The following is a 23,865-nucleotide window of genomic DNA, read 5'->3' as shown; positions in this document are numbered from 1 at the left end:
ACACCTACTCCTTGGGAAACCAGGCCACTGGAATTTGCAAGTAGCAGGAAGAGTCAGGGAGTGAACTACTCTAACTTGGTGCTTCTTCTGCCACCAGTTATGCTTGTCGCTCTTGCACAACCATGGATATCGATGCTAATGACCGTGATATGAGGTGACAGCTCCTAAGGTGGTCTTGATGTGGCCCATATATCAGGAGGTGGGAGATGATCTAGGATGGTACAAGGTATACAAGAAAGAAACAACTGAGGCAGCTCAGGAGAAACCAGGGATCACGTGAGGGTAAGACACAAGGATGATTGGGACACAGAATGGAGTGATTGCTGGAGAGACTGGTCACACTGGTCACATGGCTATGGAAACAAGAGGAACACCCCTGGCTGGTGGGACATCAGAGATCAACCCTGGGAGGTTGTGGGTGATGGGAGGGACTATTAATCTCTTTCAATTCTTGTCTACAGACATCTCACAGTTTAACTCAGACTGCTGCCACCACCCTCAACACTGGCCAAAGAGAATCTGAATCTAAAAACTCTCAGAAATGTCCCAAGATCCGTTGACCTCAGAAAGGACCAGTCTCCACTAAAGATGACAGAGCAAGATTAAACTTCTGGACACTGATTTGGTCTCTTTAGCCTCATCCTGTCACTGTCGGCCTCTTTTATTTGTTCATTAGTCACAGGTTGTTCTAAACTCTTCACAGTGGGTGGTAATAGACAATCATACTGCCCAAGACTTCCGTGGGCCGGCTGAGGTGGGGTAGACGTGGTGGCTGACACCTTTCGTTGTCCTCCAAATGGGGAGCCTGGATGCAGTCTACACTCCAGATAGGCCTAGTTAAACTGCAGAGAATCATGGTTGTGGTGACTCCCATCTGATGTTGCCTAAGACAAACAGAACAGATTTGGTATGAGCTCCTATCAGTAAAATTACAACGCCCATCTGATGGGGTGATCTCTGCCCCTGAGAATTCTTATTTGGATAAGTGAAAGGTCAGGGTTGCAGCTGTGGGGCAAGCTTGCACACATATCCACACACTCAAAGACTTGAGCCATAGCTCAAGAGCTCAAAACTTGTGAGTTTTGGCAGAAGACTTTGTGATCCTCCTGGAACATGAGAGACTGGAGGGCCTGCACTCCTCCTTACAAGGAGCTGCTCTGAGGCCACCTCCCACTCACCTCCCTAGCTCACCTGGGAGGCTGTCAGGAGACAGTTTCTTATCACTTCCAGGGTTCTGCAGAGGGGTGGGCAGAAAGCCCACACAGAAAAGAGCTGCAGAATATAAAACTCCTTAGCTACAGTCTAGAAGGGTCTCCTCAGCAACAGGGTACCCTGCAACTCGCAGTGCAGTCATCTGATTGGAAGAGTTTCGGGGTTGTCCTTCGAGGGTGTGGCACAGCATCACAGGGAGCTGGTGCCTTTGCCTCTCTCATCCTTTCACTATGTGAGCAATAAAATGTCTAAATATAAAAGTGGCTGTTATAGCTTTACTGATTGAATCAGTCAGGCCTCAGCCTTGCCTTGTCTTGTATGTGTGAGCTTGACATCTTCTCATCAGTTAAACAAGGGAATTATACTACTAATTGATTCCAAAGGTGCTCTGTGGCTAGCCTATATGTTAAGGTAGATAACACAAAGCAGCTCCTGGCAACCATTACCCAAATTCTAGGTATAGTGCCTAGAACACACTAATCCACCTCCAGGGCAAGGTGTGGTAACCTGGGTGTGCAGACAGGCTAGGGGGTGGAGGGGATGGAGAGCTGAAATCCTATGCAATATGCTGTGCATATACACAAATTTCTGCTGTAGAGAAGTGCCATAGCTTTCAGATTTTCGAAGGGTTGGGGACCTAAACAAATTTAGGAAACACAGCTGTAGGTTACGATAAAGATTCTTCTCCTTTACCAAATTCTAGTCAGGCTCCTCAGCCCTCTTCTCAACGGAGCCCCAACATTGACCGTTCTTTTGTTGTTGTTTGTTTTTTGTTTTTTTATAGTTTGTACTTAGTATCAGAACATTTTTTTTTTAACATCTTTATTGGAGTATAATTGCTTTACAATGGTGAGTTAGTTTCTGCTTTATAACAAAGTGAATCAGCTATACATATACATATATCCCCATATCTCCTCCCTCTTGCATCTCCCTCCCACCCTCCCTATCCCACCCCTCTAGGTGGTCACAAAGCACTGAGCTGATCTCCCTTTGCTATGTGGCTGCTTCCCACTAGCTATCTATTTTACATTTGGTAGTGTATATATGTCCACGCCACCCTCTCACTTCATCCCAGCTTACCCTTCCCTCTCCCCGTGTCCTCAAGTCCATCTCTACATCTGTGTCTTTATTCCTGTCCTGCCCTTAGGTTCTTCAGAACCATGTTTTGTTTTTTTTTTTAGATTCCATACATATGTGTTAGCATATGGTATTTGTTTTTCTCTTTCTGACTTACTTCACTCTGTATGACAGACTCTAGGTCCATCCACCTCACTACAAATAACTCAATTTCGTTTCTTTTTATGGCTGAGTAATATTCCATTGTATATATGTGCCACATCTTCTTTATCCATTCATCTGTTGACAGACACTTAGGTTGCTTCCACGTCCTGGTTATTGTAAATAGAGCTGCAATGAACATTGTGGTACATGACTCTTTTTGAATTATGGTTTTCTCAGGGTATATGCCCAGTAGTGGGATTGCTGGGTCATATGGTAGTTCTATTTTTAGTTTTTTAAGGAACCTCCATACTGTTCTCCATAGTGGCTGTATCAGTTTACATTCCCACCAACAGTGCAAGAGGGTTCCCTTTTCTCCACACCCTCTCCAGCATTTATGGTTTGTAGATTTTTTGATGGTGGTCACTCTGGTGTGAGGTGATACCTCATTGTAGTTTTGATTTGCATTTCTCTAATGATTAGTGATGTTGAGCATCCTTTCATGTGTTTGTTGGCAATCTGTATATCTTCTTTGGAGAAATGTCTATTTAGGTCTTCTGCACATTTTTGGATTGGGTTGTTTGTTTTTTGGATATTGAGCTGCATGAGCTGCTTGTAAATTTGGGGGATTAATCCTTTGTCAGTTGCTTCACTTGCAAATATTGTCTCCCATTCTGAGGGTTGTCTTTTCGTCTTGTTTATGGGTTCCTTTGCTGTGCAAAAGCTTTTAAGTTTCATTAGGTCCCATTTGTTTATTTTTGTTTTTATTTCCATTTCTCTAGGAGGTGGGTCAAAAAGGATCTTGCTGTGATTTTATGTCATAGAGCGTTCTGCCTACGTTTTCCTCTAAGAGTTTTATAGTGTCTGGCCTTACATTTAGGTCTTTAATCCATTTTGAGTTTATTTTTGTGTATGGTGTTAGGGAGTATTCTAATTTCATTCTTTTACATGTAGCTGTCCAGTTTTCCCAGCACCACTTATTGACGAGGCTGTCTTTTCTCTATTGTATATTCTTGCCTCCTTTATCAAAAATAAGGTGACCATATGTGCATGGGTTTATCTCTGGGCTTTCTATCCTGTTCCATTGATCTGTATTTCTGTTTTTGTGCCAGTACCATATTGTCTTGATTACTGTAGCTTTGCAGTATAGTCTGAAGTCAGGGAGCCTGATTCCTCCAGCTCCGTTTTTCTTTCTCAAGATTGCTTTGGCTATTCGGGGTCTTTTGTGTTTCCATACAAGTTGTGAAATTTTTTGTTCTAGTTCTGTGAAAAATGCCATTGATAGTTTGATAGGGATTGCACTGAATCTGTAGATTGCTTTGGGTAGTATAGTCATTTTCACAATGTTGAGTCTTCCAATCCAAGAACATGGTATATCTCTCCATCTGTTGGTATCATCTTTAATTTCTTTCATCAGTGTCTTATAGTTTTCTGCATACAGGTCTTTTGTCTCCTTAGGTAGGTTTATTCCTAGGTATTTTATTCTTTTTGTTGCACCAACATTGGCCTTTAAAGACTTGAACACACTAACATAGTTTCTAACAGCTCAAAGTCACATCCCTAGAGTGACCTTCATCCCTAGGATGAAACCCTCCTTAAAGTGCCTACTTGAGAAAACTCAAGGCTGCCAAGGAATGTCCTGTTTGTTCCAGCCATCGTCTGAAGATAGGGCTCCTGTCTCCCAGTCTCTGTGGAAGGGTGGGAGCCTAACTTTGATAAGATAAGCACCAGTTAGCAAACCCAAATGAGTTTCACATGGACCAACCCTCACCCCAATTCCTGCTTTTTGTCATTTTTCACTTCCCTGACTCTTTTCAAGCCCCTGCCATCCCACACCCGACTCCCTCACTCTCCCTTTAAAATGCCAGTCACCTCTGCACAAAGTGGAAAGGAGTTACTCTCTTTCCCCTACTGTCAGTAGTTCCTGAATAAAATCTGTTTTCACCACTTTAACTAATGCCCAACTGTGCTTATCTTTGACAGTTGTGTGGACCTTAAGAACTCAAAATATAACACTGAGCCAAAAAGTGGAAACAATGCAAATATCATCAGCAGATGGATGGATGAACAAAGTGGGGTATATCCTTATGATGCAATATTATTCATCCATTAAAAAGGAATAAAGTACTGACACATGTACAACATGGATGAACCTTGAAAGCATCATGCTAAGTAAAAGAAGCCTTTCACAATAGATTACATATTGAATGAGTCCACTTATATGAAATGTCCATAACAGGCAAATCCATAGAGACAGAAAGTAGATTAGTGGTTGCCAGGGACTGATGAGGGAATGGGGAGCAGGGAGTTCCTGCCAAAGAGTATGAGGTTTCTTTCTGGGGTGATTAAAATATTCTAAAATTGATGTGGTGATGGTTGCACAACTCTGTGAATATACTAAAAACCACTTAATTGTTCAATGGATGAGTTGTATGGTATGTGATTATATCTCAATAAAGTTGTTACAAGAAAAAAACATTAAAATCATCTAAAATCTCCCCTCAAAAAAATTGATACTGCATTGCGATGTTCTATTCTCCTACTTAGAGGCCTGTTTGGTTTACTGATAGTGGGTTCCTTAAGGAGGATCTCAGCACAGAAAAACAACACTAAAACAGCAAGTAAATAGTCCTGAGGACAAGTGAACTCACAAATACTAAGTACTGTTTTGCCAGTGTTGACAAACCTGGCACGAAAAGCTGTTAGCCATCAGGTAGATAAACAGAAGGAGAGATGTAACTTCAAGCACAGGCCTCTCTTTTGCCTACACTGACCAATGCCAGAAAGAAGGCATCATTCAGGGTCAAAGGGAAAGAGGAATCCAGCTGGCACAGCCATGACTCAGTGCTGTCCAAGTGTCAACAGGAGTTTAGCCCTAACCCCCTCACACAAGTGGAATTTACATTTCCAAGTGACAGAGGGTGCTAAATAACTAACAGCATTCCCAAGTTCTCCTTGCTCTGAACCTTGTCTTGAATGCTCTTCTCTAAGATCAGACCAAGCCAGTGGCACCATTTGAACTCATGATGAGCAGAATTACTTGTATTTTTTATTATGAAGATTTTAATGTGGATAAGTAAAGAAAATAACATTATAAACACCCATGTACCCTCCCTCCAGAATTAAGAACTGTTAATATCTGTCATATTTGCTTCAAATCTTTTTAAAAAATGAAAACATTTCATAAAATAGATAGCTAGTGGGAAGCAGCCGCATAGCACAGGGAGATCAGCTCAGTGCTTTGTGACCACCTAGAGGGGTGGGATAAGGAGGGTGGGAGGGAGACGCAAGAGGGAGGGGATATGGGGATATATGTATATGTATAGCTGATTCAGTTTGTTATAAAGCAGAAACTAACTCACCATTGTAAATCATTTATACTCCAATAAAGATGTTAAAAAAAAATATGTCAACAAAAAAAAAAAAAGAAAAGAAAACATTTCAGATTCAAAGTCCTCTTCTTATCTTTCCCTTTGCCTTCCCTCCCCAGAGCAACCACTATCTTGAATTTGAAATATGCTCTTTCTGTCAATATTTATATAATTTTACTACATCACAATGATAGCCCATATTATTTTCACGTGGTTGTTAATTTATAGAAATAGTATTCTACAGTACATATCATTCTATACTCAACTTTGGTTCTGAGTTCTAATTTTTTAATTGAAGTACAGTTGATTTACACTGTTCTGTTAGTTTCTGGTGTACAGCAAAGGGATTCAGTTATATATAATAACACAGATTCTTTTCTCATATAGGTTATTACAAGATACTGAATATAGTTCCCTGTGCTATACAGTAGGTCCCTGCTGTTTACCTATTTTATATGTAATAGTGTATACCTCTTAATCCCAAACTTCTAATTTATCCCTCCCCCTGCCAAGTTCTATATTGAGATATAAAAAGTTTGTGCGTTCATTATGACTATTGCATAGTGTTCCATTGTATGAATATGTCACAATCTATTTATCCTGCTGATGGGCATTTAACATATTTCTGAATTTTTGGTTTTACAAACAAAGCCGCAAAAAAAATTTTTTTGTGCATGTGTGCAGCCATTACTTCAATATTTATAAAAATGTCTGCTTTTATGCAAGACAGAAGCACTGTCATAAAGTTACAAAGATATGTACCAGATAGGTGGACAGTAAGAATTTTCCTCTGATTTTGTACCAGAGAGAAACAATGGGCTGAAAGTAGAGGCAGATCTAAGGGTAATCCAAGAAAAGGCCTTGCCTGGGACGCCCTCAGAGAGGCTGTTAGGAAAACAGAAGCGGCGCCCCCAACCCGCACCCCTCACACACCCAGAGGCAAACCTCAGTAAGCTGTGCACCTTTGCTTGCAAGCTGGGATGGTCTGGAGTGGAACAATGAGAGTATTCAAGAACAAGGAGAAGATGACCAGCAATGGACGCACAGCTAAAAAGAGGATGCAGATGCAGAAGTGGACATCAAAAGTAAGGACCCAGAGCCAAACAGGGGTACAAGAGGAAAGGCCATCAGAAGATCTCAAAATACTATGCTGGACCAGGAAGCACTAGGTCAGCCATGCTTTATCTCTTGCTCTCCATTCTTTTGTTGTTGTTTTTTAAATTGTAAAAGGCAATATATATGTACACTGTTAAAATGCAAAGGGTACAAAAAGACCCAAAAGATGGTGAACTATGCCTGGGCAGGATGAAGCCAGAGGAAACTCTGGTGGAGGTCCGTAGCAGTCTTGCAATATAAAGTAAGTCTTGGGACTTCCCTGGTGGCGCAGTGGTTAAGAATCCACCTGCCAATGCAGGGGACACGGGTTCGAGCTCTGGTCCAGGAAGATCCCACATGCTGCAGAGCAACTAAGCCCATGTGCCCATGAGCCTGCGCTCTAGAACCTGCAAGCCACAACTACTGAGACCGCGTGTCACAACTGCTGAAGCCCACGTGGCTAGAGCCCGTGCTCTGCAACAAGAGAAGCCACCGCAATGAGAAGCCTGCGCACCGCAACGAAGAGTAGAGCCCGCTCACCACAACTAGAGAAAGCCCGCGTGCAGCAATGAAGACCCAAAGCAGCCAAACATAAATAAATAAATAAATAAATGTATTTAAAAAAAAAAAAAGTAAATCTTCCTCCTAACTCTCATCTCCAGACTCCAAGACCCCTCCAGAGAGGCAACCATCATTACCAATTTCTTGTGTGTCCTCCCAGGGATATTTTATGCACATACAAATATATATATATATGAATATACCCCTCACACTTTTTATCCACAAATGATGGCATATTATATAGTTTTGCACCTTACTTTCTTCACATCTCTTACCAAGCAATTCATATTAATACACATAGATCTGCCCCTTTTATTTTTAATGGTTGCGTAAAATTCCATTGTATGAATGTACTGTAATTTATTTAATTAGTTCCCTACTGGGATATGTAAGTCATTCTAACATTTCCCAATCAGAAATATTGCTATCTTGAAAAGTGTGTAATATTTCTTTGACCACAAATTTTATCTGTAAGATAAAAATTCCGCCAGTGCATTTGCTAAGTTGGTATGACTCACACTTTATACCTTAATACCTAGTTTCAAATTTCCCATCCCTGAGGCTTTAAAGAGCTACATTATATTCCACCAGACAATCTGTAACATCTGCCAGATGAGACTGTAAAACACTCAAGCCAAGTCAAGGTAACTGGAGGATAATCTCTGGAAGGCTTGATGGTAACATGAGTACTGGGAAAGAAAATCCAGCTAATCAATGGTATTAGCCAAACTGAAGAAAGAATGTGTTAACAGGATGGGAGTGGCCATTACAAAACTCAGAAGAAGGAGCCAAAGGGCAAAAATAGGCAGCACTTACCTCTGAAGAGAGAGAGATACTTAATCTAATGGACAGGCACCAGAGAAGCACATTCAACCAGGTTTCTCCAAGGCCTAGATGAAATTTTTTTCCATACGATTCTACTGCTTTAGTTCTGGGGTCCCTGCATACCAAGCAGTCCACTAATGTAGTTACTAATTTCTCTCCCTAGGTACGTGGATTCTAGGAAGAGGTTAGGTGTATTAAAGAGGGCCACATATTTTTTGACATCTCTCCCATTAATAGTTCAGGTCTACATCTTCTTCTCTAGAATTTGGGTGGGCTCTGTAACTGCTTTGATGTGTAGAATACAGCAGGAATGATGCTATGCCAGTTTCCAGAACCAGGCTTTAAGAAACTGGCAACTTCCACCTTCTGTCTCTTGGAATATTCATTCTGGGGGAAACCAGCACCCTGTAAGAAGTCTGACTATGCAGAGACCCCCATGCTGCGAGGAAGCCCAGGTTAGTCATGTGGGGAAAGAAATAGCCATTCTGGCCAAACCAGCCCAGGCATCCAACATGCAATTGAAGAAGCAATTTTGGAAATTCCAGCCCCAGCAGATGTGACATGGAGAAAAGCTAAGGAAGCCAGCCAAAAGCCAGACCTGAGGCCCAAACATATGGCCCCACTTGAGCCATCCCAGCCATCTTCAGCCATTCAAACTAAAGCCCCACTCCACTGTGAAGCAGAGATAAGCCATTTTTGATGTGTACTGCCCAAATTCCTGACTCACAAAATCATGAGTATAACAAAATGTTGTTTTAAGCCACTGTGTTTTGGGATAGTTTGTTAGGTAGGAATAACTAGAATAGAGGGCTTCTATGTGATGGGGTATAAGATCCCTGGGAGGGCTAACTTTTGTAAATAAATACTCCAATCCACAATTTGTTTCTGTGTGTTTGACTAATATGGGTCAGTCCCCAATAGTCTACCCATGCTGAATGAACTGACAAAATTTAGTTTCTGAACCTAGAAAGCTAAGACCTGATGGGCCAGCTTGATCAATCTGCCCACCTCCCTCACTGTCCCTTTTTCACTCTATCTTATGTCAAACAACTCAGATCAGGGAGCTGAGAAGAATCTCACAAAGAAGTTTACCACTAGATGTAGCTACTGCTCAGTACCACTCATAGCCCTTTGACTGGTACATGAAATGTATTCATTCATCAAACATTGTCAAAAACCTCCCCTGTATCCAGAACTGTGCCTGATGCTGGGGGACACAGAGCTGGGAAAGACATAGGCCCTCAGAGGTTCACAGCCCAATCTCTAAGCTATATAAACAGGCAATGGTAAGAAACATGTGCCCTTAAATATGTGACAGACTTAAAGGGAGAAATAGATAAGAATATAATAATAGTAGGAGACTTTAATACCCCACTTCATCATCCACACAGAAAATCAATACAGAAACATTGGCCTTAAATGACACATTAAACCAGATGAACTTAACAGACATATACAGAATATTCTACCCAAAAGCAACGGAATACATTCTTTTCAAGCATGCATGGAACATTCTCCAGGATACATCAAATGTTAGGCCACAAAACAAAACTTAATAAATTTAAGAAGACTGAAATCCAATCAGGCATCTTTTCCCACACAATTGTACGAAACTAGAAATCAACTGCAAGGACTTCCCTGGTGGCGCAGTGGTTAAGAATCCACCTGCCAATGCAGGGGATACAGGTTTGAGCCCTGGTCTGGGAAGATCCCACATGCCGTGGAGCAACTAAGCCCGTGTGCCACAACTGCTGAGCCTGCACTCTAGAGCCCACGAGCCACAACTACTGAGCCCGCGTGCCACAACTACTGAAGCCCGTGCACCTAGAGCCCATGCTCTGCAACAAGAGAAGACACCATAATGAGAAGCCTGTGCACTGCAACGAAGAGTAGCCCCCACTTGTTGCAACCAGAGAAAGCCCATGCGCAGCAACAAAGACCCAATGCAGCCAGAAATAATTTAATTAATTAATTAATTTTAAAAAAGAAATCAACTGCAAGAAGAAATCTGGAAAATTCACAGGTATGTGGAGATTAAACAACATGCTACTGAACAACCACTAGGTCAAAGAAGATATCAAAAGAGAAATTAAAAAAAAACTAAAGATGAATGAAAATGGAAAACACAACATAGCAAAACTTAAAGTGAGGGGTGCCTGGGAAAAGGAGGCTGGGGCCTCAAACGTCTGCTTGAGGAATTTAAAGCTGATTCCTCAGGACCTGTAGGGATTCCTGAGCAGGGGAGCAATTAATCAAACATGCTTTTAGGGGCACTGACATGGCAATGTGCATGGATAGATTGTCAGGGCAGATCAAGCAGTAAGGGAGATCAAGCAGGAGGGAACATGCAGACACCATCCCTTCCCAGAGTCTCTATGGGGCTGCTCATGCTGCCAGCCAAACTGCAGACAAGCAAGGAGGCTGACCTGGTGGTGGAGCTGCTGGAGCTACTGGAGCTGCTGGAGCTGGAAAAGATATCCTCTGCGCTGGGCAGAAAAAGCCCGCCAGGTTCAGAAGGTCACGGATCATCTGGCCTTTGATGCTGATGTCCAGTGGAGGGTGGGAATGGAGGCTTCAGGGAAAGGATGCAAAGAATGGCAAAAGCCAAAACTTATGGGAAGCAGCAAAAGTAGTTCCAAGAAGGAAGTTCACAGCAATAAATGCCTACATTAAGAAACAAGAAAGATTAAAAAAAATAAGAAAGAGAGAGAGAGAAAGATCTCGAATAACCTAACTTTACACCTCAAGGAACTAGAAAAAGGAGGACAAATTAACCTCAAAGTTAGTAGAAGGAACCATAAACAAGACAAAAAGACAACCCTCAGAATGGGAGAAAATATTTGCAAATGAAGCAACTGACAAAGGCTTAATCTCCAAAATATACAAGCAGCTCATGCAGCTCAATATAAAAAAAAAAAAAAACACCCCAATCAAAAAATGGCTGGAAGACCTAAATAGACATTTCTCCAAAGAAAACATACAGATGGGCAACAAACACATGAAAAGATGCTCAACATCACTAATTATTAGAGAAATGCAAATCAAAACTACAATGAGGTATCGCTTCACACTGGTCAGAATGGCCGTCATCAAAAAATCTACAAACAACAAATGCTGGAGAGGGTGTGGAGAAAAGGGAACCCTCTTACACTGTTGGTGGGAATGTAAATTCATACAGCCACTATGGAGAACAGTATGGAGGTTCCTTAAAAAACTAAAAATAGAATTACCATATGACCCAGCAATCCTACTACTGGGCATATACCCTGAGAAAACCATAATTCAAAAAGACACATGCACCCCAATGTTCATTGCAGCACTATTTACAATAGCCAGGACATGGAAGCAACCTAAATGCCCATCAACAGAGGAATGGATAAAGAAGATATGGTACATATATACAATGGAATGTTACTCAGCCAGAAAAAGGAATGAAATTGGGTCATTTGCAGAGACGTGGATGGACCTGAGTCTGTCATACAGAGTGGAGTAAGTCAGAAAGAGAAAAACAAATATCGTATATTAATGCATATATGTGGACTCTAGAAAAATAGTATAGATAATTTGATTTGCAAAGCAGAAAGAGGGACACAGATGTAGAGAACAAAAGTATGGATACCAAGGGAGAAAGGGCTGGGGGATGAATTGGGAGATTGGGATTGACAAATATACACTATTGATACTATGTATAAAACAGATAACTAATGAGAACACACTGTTTAGCACAGGGAACTCTACTCAGTGCTCTGTGGTGACCTAAATGGGAAGGAAATCCAAAAAAGAGGGGATATATGTATATGTATAGCTGATTCACTTTGCTGTACAGCAGAAACTAACACAGCATTGTAAAACAACTATATTCCAATAAAAATTAATTTTAAAAAGTTAGTAGAAGGAAGGAAATAACAAAGATCTGAGCAGAAATAAATTAGAGACTAAAAAGACAATAGAAAAGATCACTGAAACTAAGAGATGGCTTTTTAAAAAGCTAAACAAAATAAACAAACCTTTAGCTAGACTCACCAAGAAAAAAAGAGGACTCAGATAAATAAAATCAGAAATGAAAGAGGAGACATTACAACTGATACCACAGAAACACAGAGGATCACAAGAGACTATTGTGAACAATTATATGCCAACAAATTGAACAACCTACAAGAAATGGATAAATTCCTAGAAACATACATTGTACCAAGACTGAAGCATGAAGAAACAGAAAATCGGAACAGATCAATTATTAGTATAAAGACTGAATCAGTCACCAACAAAAAAAAAATCAAACCTCCCAACAAACAAAAGTCAAAGACCAGACGGCTTCACTGGTGAATTCTACCAAATATATTAAAGAAGAATTAATACTAAACTTTCTCAAACTCTTCCAAAAAGAAAAAAAGAAAAAAGAAGGGGAGGGGACAATTCCAAACCCATTTTATGAGGCTGGAATTTCCCTAATACTAAAACCAGACAAGGACAGTACAAGAAAAGAAAATACAGGCCAATATCCCTGATGAACATAAATGAAAAAAATCTTCAATAAAATATTAGCAAACCAAATTCAACAATACATAAAAAAACACAAACAAACAAACAAACAAAAAGAAACATTCATCATGATCAAGAGGAATTCATTCCAGGGATGAAAGGATGGTTCAACAACTGCAAATCAATCAATGTAATACAACATATTAGCAAAATGAAGGATAAAAATCATAAGATCATATCAATAGATCCAGAAAAAGCATTTGACAAAATTCCACATCCATTTATGACAAAAACTCTCATAAAACTGGGTATAGGGGCTTCCCTGGTGGTGCAGTGGTTAAGAATCCACCTGTTAATGCAGGGGTCATGGGTTCGAGCCCTGGTCCGGGAAGGTCCCACATGACGTGGAGCAACTAAGCCCGTGTGCCACAACTACTGAGCCTGCGCTCTAGAGCCCACGAGCCACAACTACTGAAGCCCGCGTGCCTAGAGCCCATGCTCCGCAACAAGAGAAGCCACCACAATGAGAAGCCCGCACACTGCAACAAAGAGTAGCCCCTGCTCACTGCAACTAGAGAAAGCCCACTTGCAGCAACAAAGACCCAATGCAGCCATAAATAAATAAATAAATATGTTTAAAAACACCCCAAAAACTGGGTATAGAGAGAATGAACCTTAACATAATAAAGGCCATATATGACAAACCCATAGCTAACATCATAGTCAATGTTGAAAAGCTGAAGGCTTTTCCTGTAAGATCAGGAAAAAGACAAGGATGGCCACTCTTGCCATTTTTATTCAACATAGTATTGGTAGTCCTAGACAGAGCAATTAGGTCAGGAAAAAAAAAAAAAAAGCATCCAAATCAGAAAAGAAGAGGTAAAACTATCACTATTTGCAGATGACATGATACTATATATCAAAAACCCTAAAGACTCCACCAAAACAACTGTTAGAACTAATAAATGAATTCAGTAAACTTGCAGGATACAAAATCAAAATACAAAAATCGGTTTATTTCTATTCACTAATAACAAACTATCAGAAAGAGAAATTAAGAAAACACTCCCATTTACGACTGTATCAAAAAGAATAAAATGCCCAGGAATAAATTTAACCAAAGAGGTAAAAGACCTGTACACTGAAAACTATGACATTGAAGAAAGAAATTAAAGAAGACACAAATAAATGGGAAGATACTCCATGCTCATGGATGGGAAGAATTACTATTGTTAAAATGTCCATACTACCCAAAGCAATCTACAGATTCAATGCAATTCCTACTAAAATTCCAATGGCATTTTTCACAGAAATAAATAAACAATCCTAAAATTTGTATGGAACTGCAAATGACCCCGAATAGCCAAAGCAATCTTGAGAAAGGAGAACAAAGCTGGAGGCATCATGTTTCCTGATTTCAATCTACATTACAAAGCTATAGTAATCAAAACAGTATGATATTGGCATAAACACACACATATAGATCAGAATAGAAAGAAATAGAAAGATCAGAAATAAACCCACACATATATGGTAAATTAATTTATGACAAGGGAGCAAAGAATATATAATGGAGAAAGGACAGCCTCTTCAATAAATGGTATTGGGAAAACTGGACAGCCACATGCAAAAGAATGAAATAGGATTACTATCTTACACCATACACAAAAATTAACTCAAAATGGATGAAAGACTTGAACTTAAGATCTGAAACCATAAAAACCCCAGAAGAAAATATAGGTGGTAAACTCCTTGACATCAGTCTTGATGATGATTTTTTGAATTTGACACCAAAAGCAAAGGTAACAAAAGCAAAAATAAACAAGCAGGACTACATTAAACTAAATAGCTTCTGCACAGCAAAGGAGACCATCAACAAAATGAAAAGACAACCTACTAAATGGGAGTAAATATTTGTAAATCATATATCTGATAAGGGTTAATATCCAAAATATATGAAGAACTCATATAACTCAATAGCAAAACAAGCAAAATCCAATTAAAATACGGGCAGAGGATCTGATTTGACATTTTTCCAGAGAAGACATACAGATGGCCAACAGGTAAATGAAAAGGTACTCAACATCACTAGTCACCAGGGAAGTGCAAATCAAAACTACAATGAGATATCACCTTGCACGATAGAATGGCTAAAAGACAAAAAAATAAGAGTTGGCAAGGATGTAGAGAAAAGGGAACCCTCGTGCAGTGTTGGTGGAATGTAAACTGGTGCAGCTACAATGGAAAACAGTATGGCGGTTTCTCAAAAAATTAAAAATAGAACTACTATATGATCTCACAGTCCCACTTCTGAGTATTTATCCAAAGAAAATGAAAACACTAAACTCAAAAAGATAAATGGACCCTCATGTTCACTGCAGCAGTATTTACAATAGCCAAGACATGGAAGCATGGAAGCAACCTAAGCATCCATCAATGGATGAATGTATAAAGAAAATGCGATGCGCGCACACACACATCCAGAAATATTATTCAGCTATAAAAAAGAAGGAAATCCTACCATTTACAACAACATGGATGGACTCTGAGGAAATTATGCTAAGTGAAATAAGTCAGACAGAGAAAAACAAATACTGAATGATCTCATGTGTATGTGGAATCTAAAAATTAAACAAACCAAAACAAAACTCATACATACGGAGAACCGATTGGTGGTTGCCAGAGATGGGCATGGAAGGAGGGCAAAATGCATGAAGGTGGTCAAAAAGTACAAACTTCCAGTTATAAAATAAATAAGTGGGCGTTACAAGATTACATCCTGGGATGTAATGCACAGCATGGTGACTATAACAACACTGTATTGTATATTTGTAAGTTACTAAAAGAGTAAATCTTAAAAGTTCTCATCACAAGAAAAAAAAATTTTGTAACTATATATAAAAAAAAGAGGGGCTTCCCTGGTGGCACAGTGGTTGAGAATCTGCCTGCTAATGCAGGGGACATGGGTTCGAGCCCTGGTCTGGGAAGATCCCACATGCCGCGGAGCGACTAGGCCCGTGAGCCACAATTGCTGAGCCTGCGCGTCTGGAGCCTGTGCTCCGCAACGGGAGAGGCCACGATAGTGAGAGGCCCACGCACCGCGATGAAGAGCGGCCCCCACTTGCCGCAACAAGAGAAGGCCCTCGCACAGAAACGAAGACCCAACACAGCCATAAATAAAAATAAATATATAAGTAAAACTTAAAAAAAAAGAAACATGATACATGAAATGACAAATATGTACAGGAAGCATTAGGGAGACACAGGAGGGGTCACCAACCCAGGTAGTCCACAATGAGAGCTACAGAATAGACAGCTGATCTCATCATTCTCAGGGTCAACATCTTTGAAAGATATCACTTTGTCACATAAATTTACATATAAATTTAACATATGTTCACATTTCACTTTTTCAGTACTCTTGTCATTATTTTAGTTAGAAAAGAGAAAGGAACGGGTATTTATGGACTAGCAAGGCTTTCACATGTCCCAATTCCCACTCCAACCCCTTAAAGTCCTACAATGCTTCCCTAAGCTGATTTTATTAATTTTATGTGTGATACGCAGTTTTTGACAACTGAGGGTGCAGGAGACATTATGGTCAGCTGCCCTTATATCAATTCCTGTTCTCCTCCTTGTGCGGCAGCCGCCTGTTTAGGTGGCAGGGCCCCCAACCCCAGCTTTAGGAGTAAGCCTGCATGAGTCTAAGCTAGAGTACACCTATGGCCACTATGATGGGTTCAGGAATGGGCAATTAACCCAGCCCAGTCAACTAAGTTCTGTGAGACAGCAGAACCAAGAGAACTGCAGAACAGAACTGTGGCTTTGATGGTCTCGTGAATCACTAGAGCAAACTATACCTGAAGGGCACACAACTATTAGACTTTTCCATTATAGGAACCAATAAAACTGCTTTATAGTTTAAGCCGGTGAGAGTGGCAACCAAATGGATTTGAACTGATACAAAGTGGGTCACTGGAAGCATCCTCTTTCTCAATAGGGGTATTAACTGGCTTTTATAGATGTGCAGCACTCCACTGTTTACTAACTCACACCAGCCACATGTAGTGGGAAGGGCTAATATATTTCCCATGGAGCAGCCCAGGTTCATGTGATTCCAGATCTTTGGGATACAAAGGCTGGAGCCAGGAGGCTCTGCAAAATTCTAGTCCGGCCTCTCCTTTAAAAGTCCACACAGGGGGACTTCCCTGGAGGCGAAGTGGTTAAAAATCCGCCTGCCAGTGCAGGAGACACGGGTTCGAGCCCTGGTTCGGGAAGATCCCACGTGCCGCAGAGCAACTAAGCCCACGTGCCACAACTACTAAGCCCACGTGCTACAACTACTGAAGCCCACAGGCCTAGAGACCGTGCTCCGCAACAAGAGAAGCCACCGCAATGAGAAGCCCACGCACCACAACGAAGAGTAGCCCCCGCTCGCCAAAACTAGAGAAAGCCCGAGAGCAGCAACGAAGACCCAATGCAGCCAAAAATAAATTGATTTCAAAAAATAAAATAAAATAAAAGGCCAAACAGGGACTTCCCTGGTAGTCCAATGGTTAGGACTCCGTGCTCACAATGCAGGGGGCCCGGGTTCCACCCCTGGTCAGGGAACTAGATCCCACATGCCACAACTAAAAGAGCCCACATGCCGCAACTAAAAAGATCCCGTACACCGCAATGAAGATCCCAACGAAGATCCTGTGATCCTGTGTGCCGCAGCTAAGACCCGGCACAGCCAAATAAATAAATAAATAAATAATTTTTTTTTAATGAAAAATAAATAAATGGCCACACACTCCTGGCTTTCTCCTGCTTCCTCCTCCACTTCCTAGGGCAGTCGAGAATTTCTTGGTAGTTACTGCTGCAGAGATAGTCCTGAGCAAAACTTCCCAATAAACTTTCCCTGAAAAATGGTGAGAAATCCTTAGTCCCCACCCTTGGGGCATTCACTGGGCTGCTCACATTTCTAGAGGTTAAATCAAGCAGGGGAAGCTTTCAGGACTCTGGTTTCTTGGCTTAGTTGGTTTCTTGGAGCTGAGCACACAGGGAATAATTTTTTTTAACCATCTCCAAGTGCCTTGTGACCTGTCCACCATGCCTCAGAAACATGAACCCAACAGAGAAGACCCCAGGGGAGATGGCAGCAACCCAGGCAGGTGCAGAGAAACTGTGTTCAGTCTGGACCTTCAAACCCTCACAGTCATTTTCTCCCTCATCATTAACTCCCAGTCCAACTTTCCCTGGGGGGTGGCTCAGATAATGCCATACCCTTTGTCACCCGAGGCCCTCTCTGCCTCTCATGTCCAATCCATCCTACTGTACACACCATAACCTGGACAGTGTCCCTTGGAGGCCATCTTCACCCCATGCCTGCTCAATAGCTCACCATGGCTCCTCAGAAGAACCAGGGCCCTTAGTCTGGCCTTCAATATCCTCCTCAAAGGCCTGTCGTATCCCAAGTCCCCACAGCTCCTCCTCATTTTTTACTACTGCCCAGCACAGCCACCTGGTGACCAGTCTGTTCATCAGCCCAGCCCAAGGCCTGTCTACTCCTGTCAATCACTGACAACCACACATGTGCCTGGATGGCATAGTCGAATCAAAGGTCCCACTCCTCCCCCAGCCCTGGACTGGCTTCTCCTCCCAGGGCACTCAAGCTTTCTTTCTGAAATTAGCTGTTTGCTGATTTGTTTACTCCCTTGTTCCCCCTCTTCCCCAAAGGAGCATTTAACCCCCATGTGGGTATTGGCCACATCTCACCGAAGCTCAGCTCTTGGAAAAATGCCTGGGGCAGAGTGGTGCATTAATATTTGTTAATAGTAATCAGAAAGACAAATCCCACATGAATCTCTTCGGTTCACTTCCTAAAACCTCTCCAACTTAACCAACATTGGATTTTCCAGTCTCTGTCCATTGACAGTGGGCGATCCATCCATCCCTGCCTCATATCAGTGTTCCACTGGATAAAACCTTCTTACTGGACATTGATTTCTTAATAACAAAAATGTACCTTTTCCTTAATGTCTATGATTTTGCTTTCACTCTCTGAGCAATGACATCTTTTTCTCCATTAAGGGGAAATTTACCCTGCAAATCGCCAAACCTCTGTAATCCTCCAGAAGCCATTTCCTCTGGAAGAAGTCTGTGGTAGCTGATATCACCATAGATATCACCACAGATAAATAGTGGTTCTATAACATCTGGCAGCTTATACACTTGCATGTGCTATTCTATTACCAAGACAGCTCCCTTCTCTCCCAACCTCTGTCCACTTTATTTTTTTAAATGTTTGAAATATTAATTTTATTAAGAAAGCATTTGATAGTTGTATTAGATCATATCATCAATCACTTCATTTTTAAATGATGTGGCCTGAGGATACAATTAAAATATGGACTTTTCATTGATTCAACAAATATTTGAGCATCTACAAGTGCCAGGCTTGGAGATACAGGCCAAACAGGAGGATCCTTGCTTTCACAGGGCTTACATTCTTACAGGAGGGCAATATTAAAGAAATGTTTGTATTTCTTATAAACATATAACACAGGGACTTCCCTGGTGGCGCAGTGGTTGAGAATCTGCCTGCCAATGCAGGGGACAGGGGTTCGAGCCCTGGTTCGGTAAGATCCCACGTGCCGCGGAGCAACTAAGCCCGTGCACCACAACTACGGAGCCTGCACTCTAGAGCCCATGCTCCGCAACAAGAGAAGCCACTGCAATGAGAAGCCCCCACTCGCCACAACTAGAGAAAGCCTGCGTACAGCAACGAAGACCCAATGCAGCCAAAAATAAATAAATTAAAAATAAATAAATTTAAAAAAACATATAACACAGAGGAAGTGACAGAGAAAGAAGATGGTGCTTTACAAGAGCACATTAACAGGTGTCTAACCCAGCCCAGGGAAATCACAGAGACAAAAACAAGTGTTTAAGTAGAAGGGTGAAGACAACAGTTCACACAGAGGGAACGTCCTAGACCCTAAGGCGGGGGAAGGACTTTCTAGGCTTAAGGAATTGGAAGAAGTCTAGAATGGGTGGAGTACCCAGTGTGAAAAGAGGAGTCAAGGAGATGAGACTGAATCTCAACCTCTGTCCACTTTAAACCTAGCCTCCCAAATCACCTCTAGCCCAGTGCCCTCCTGCTTCATACCACCCCTTGACCTGTTCATTTCAGTTCATAGCCCCTACAGATTTCCAGTGTATGACCACAGCCCCACTCGGTCCCGAGCTAAACGTGCCCTTCACTTTTTGTCCAACGTCTCCCCATCCCCAACTTCTCTGTCCGGGTGCGCACCACATCCCCTGGTCGCGAGGCCCCCCGCTCGGTTACCTGGAGCTGGTGCAAGTGCAGAACGTAGCCTTGAACCAATAGCTGGAATAAGAGACGCAGCCGCCCTGGCCCTGAAAGCTCCTCCAGGCTCCGCAGCCTCCGATCGCCAGGCCCGGTTCCGGGAGCCTCGGCTGCCTGGGCCGCAGGAAGGGCGCTGGGGATTGCGGCCTTGCCTCTGGCCCCGTGGGAGCCGAGGCCAGGGAGAGCCACCCGCGTCCCCAGCAGCGCCCACCGCAGCCTTGCGCAGCCCAGCGCACCCATACGATTCATGGCTCGCGCCGCCACGCCTTTGGATCGCGAGTGCAGAGCGCCTGGAACTTGCCCAGAGACAAAACAGTAGGGGAGGGTTCAAGGGTACCGGTAGCCCAGGGCGGGCTGGACGAAGGCTGACCAGGCCCCTTACTGCTCACTTTTCCTCGCGGTCTTCAGTCCCTCCAAATAGGACCTAAGGGACTCGCAGAAGTCACCCTTTCCAACTGTAAGCCTCCTGGCTCGGGGAGGGGCCGGACAACGCCAAGCCAGAAGATGCACGGGGCACTTAGAGGAGACCCACAGAGCGCTGACGATGGCCGCCTCTTCCGCGACTCCCCCACCTCGCACTTCCGCGAACTCTCGAGGAGAACTTGAAGCTCGCTTGTTCTCAATTCCCGGCAGGAGGGCGGCAAAGTTCTCGGCAGCCCGGGAGCCTTCCAAGACGGGGAGGCCGGTTCGCCACCCCAGAGCGCCAGCGTCTCAGCTGTCCTCACTTCCCGGAGGGACCAGGAACCGGCTGTTGAGATTAAACCGGCCGCTGGCTTTTCCTGATAGCCTCCAGGGTTGATCCCGGAGTCTGAGGGCTGAGCGAGGAAAGAGCAAAAAATCCCCCTGAGCAAAAAAGCAAAGAGCAAAAACACCGACCCTGTCTCCAGGGTAATCTGATTCCTGGAGGGAGGAAGACAAACAAACAAATTAAATATTAGGGTTTTTTTAAAATGCAGTTCTACCCCTCTCCCTCCCCACCACCCACATACTCCCTGGTCTGCTGAGGCAGGATTTCTCAAACTGCAGGTTGAGACCAGATTTAGTGAATGTGACCAAAATTATCTTTTAATAAGATAGAAAAGAACAAAATAGTACAGAAAATATTGCAAGAAGGAAAAGTATTATTTCATGAATTCTTTGTTTCATATATGTATATTCAAAGTACAAGTTTCAAAAAGTTAAAAACATGACTCATACACAAATAAAATAAACACGAGCTCAAAGCTTATTCAACCCATTAGATGTAGAACCAGTAGGATGATAAAGCTTTTTCTAAGACCATTTGAAGAATTGGTTATTTACAGGCAGCCAGAGGCAGAAAAGGCATGTTAAGTTCAAGGGGCAACAATTAGACTGACAGCTGATGTAGCTACGTGTGGATTTCTTTTTATTTATCCCCTTCGGGGTCATAGAGTTTCTTGACTCTGTGACTGAATATCTTTCGTTAGTTTTGGAAGTTTTCAGATATTCAAACATTCCTTTTACCCCATTAATTTTTCTTCTCTCCTAGGACTTCAAATTATATATATGTTAGACTTTCTGACTGTATCCTCCCTGTCTCTTACCCCCTCTTCTGTATTGTTCTATCATTTTGTCTCTTCTAGCTCATTAATTCTCTATTCAGCTGTGTCTGATGTTAAATCTATCCATTGAATTTTAAATTTCTATTATTGTATTTCTCAGTTTTTCAACTTTAGTTTCAAATCTATGTCCTTTTTAAAATATTTCTAGTTTTATGCCAAAATTCTTAACGTTATTTTTTAAATTTAAAAAAAAATAAATTTATTTATTTTTTGGCTGCGCTGGGTCTTCGTTGCTGTGCACAGGCTTTCTCTAGTTGTGGCGGGGGGGGGGCTACTCTTCGTTGCGGTGCACGGGCTTCTCTTGTTGTGGAGCACGGGCTCTAGGCACATGGGCTTCCGTAGTTGCAGCACACGGGCTCAGTAGTTGTGGCTCACGGGCTTAGTTGCTCCACTGGCATGTGGGATCTTCTCAGACCAGGGCTTGAACCTGTGTCCCCTGCATTGGCAGGCAGATTCTTAACCACTGCTCCACCAGGGAAGCCCAATGTTATTTTTTATTATACCCTTTAATTTTGTAAGCATAGTTGTTTTAAGGATTATGACCAATAACTCCAATACATGGAATCTATGTGGAACGATTTCTATTGTCCATTATTTCTGGTGGTTTTGTGCATATTGCCATGTTTCTTCCTGGGCCTTGCTTCTTTTGATTGTGTGCCAGAAAATGTATTCATTAAGTTTCTAGTGGAACTAATTTGAAGTTTAGGATGATTTCATATTCCCTGTGGAAGATTTACTTTTATTTCTGACAGTTGCCTAAAGGCACCCACAATCCAAAATCACCATAATTCAGTTTTAGGGAATGAGATGCTTTGAAGCTGAACTGCAGTCCTTTAGAAGGCTAGTCTATTTCCAGTCCTTAATCCTTTTGGGTCCCAACCCAAAGTTTGGGTATAAGAGATTACGGACTCCAGCTATTCTTCACACAGCCCTGTGAGGCTAAACCACTCAACTTCTCAGCTTCCTTTTCTGAAAATGGGAAATGCTACTAATAGAAAAATGGTACCTAATGCCTAACTTACCTCTGGAGTTCTGTCTTCTCTTGGTTCTTGTCTGATAGTTCTTTATTACCTTGTTTGTTCTCTGATGCTGATTCCTTCAAGTAAATGCTGGTCATATTTTATTCAGCTTTTCAAGTTATCCTTTGAGAGAGGACTGAGTCAGGTATTAACAGAAGTGGAAATCCAATTTATGCTTTTACCTTTATTAATTATTTTTTCCCCTTCTGGGTTCATTGTCTTGATATATTATATTTTTAACTTTTTTTTTTTTAATGACTGCTTAGTGAAATTTTATTTCCTAATGAATGGACTTAATGCTACACATTTTCACATCATACTATTTTGGCCATATCCAATAAGATTAAATACGCAATTTCTTTCACTGTCACTCATTTCCCAATAGTTTGTAATTTCCATTTTGATATTCTTTTTAATCTAAGTCATGTAGGAAAGTGTTTTTATTTACTTGTAAATAGTTGTAGTTTTGTTTTTTGTTTTGAAAGGGACCATTCTTTTGTTATTAATTTATAATGTTATTACATTGTGGTCAGAGTGTTAATGATCTGCTTTTTAGAATTACTAAAACATTTTTGATGGTCTAGTACTTGTTTATTTTTGCGAATATTCCATGTGTATTTTTGAAAAATATGTATTTTGTTTATTAACTTATTTTGTTATTTAAACCTTCTGTAGCCTTACTTATTTTTGTCTACTTGATTTGTTAATATCTGAGAGACGCATGTTCAAGTATCCCCCAAATATTATGAATTTGTGGATTTGTCAATTTTTTTGTGTCTTTCCAACAGCTTTGGTTTTATATTTTGAAGATCTGCTGTTAGGTTCATAAAGGTTCATGACTATTATATACTATATATTCTTGACTATTATATATTCTTATATAGCACCTTTTATAAATCTGAAATATTAAATTGCTTTGGATTTAGTTTGTTTGACTTTAATATTGTTACTCCTACTATCGTTATTCCTATGAATTTGTTTGATATATCTTTTATTCATCCCTCTTACTTTTCAGTCATTCTAGATTATTTTGATTTAGAAGTATCTTTCATAAATACCATGTAGCTGGATTATTTTCTTACCTAACAAGAGAATCTTTAAATAGCAAAAATTATTTTTATAACTTGAATGAAAGTTTAAAAATA

At 41.4% G+C, this 23,865-nt stretch overlaps 1 protein-coding gene across 1 annotated transcript in view; it reads right to left on the bottom strand.

Annotated features, from left to right (window-relative positions):
- The window catches only part of CYP27A1 (cytochrome P450 family 27 subfamily A member 1), a 46,312-nt gene extending 25,330 nt beyond the window's left edge, over positions 1 to 20,982 (bottom strand). The window contains exon 1 of the mRNA XM_082466102.1: positions 20,098 to 20,982. Within this exon, the coding sequence (XP_082322228.1) occupies positions 20,098 to 20,367 (270 nt within the window). The 5' untranslated portion in view covers positions 20,368 to 20,982. The remainder of the gene's footprint in view (positions 1 to 20,097) is intronic.
- Between the last annotated feature and the right edge of the window lie 2,883 nt (positions 20,983 to 23,865).

This window comes from Balaenoptera physalus, assembly GCF_965194825.1.
Source record: "Balaenoptera physalus genome assembly, chromosome: 6".
NCBI lineage: Eukaryota > Metazoa > Chordata > Mammalia > Artiodactyla > Balaenopteridae > Balaenoptera > Balaenoptera physalus.
This window is presented reverse-complemented; position numbering and strand designations above follow the sequence as displayed.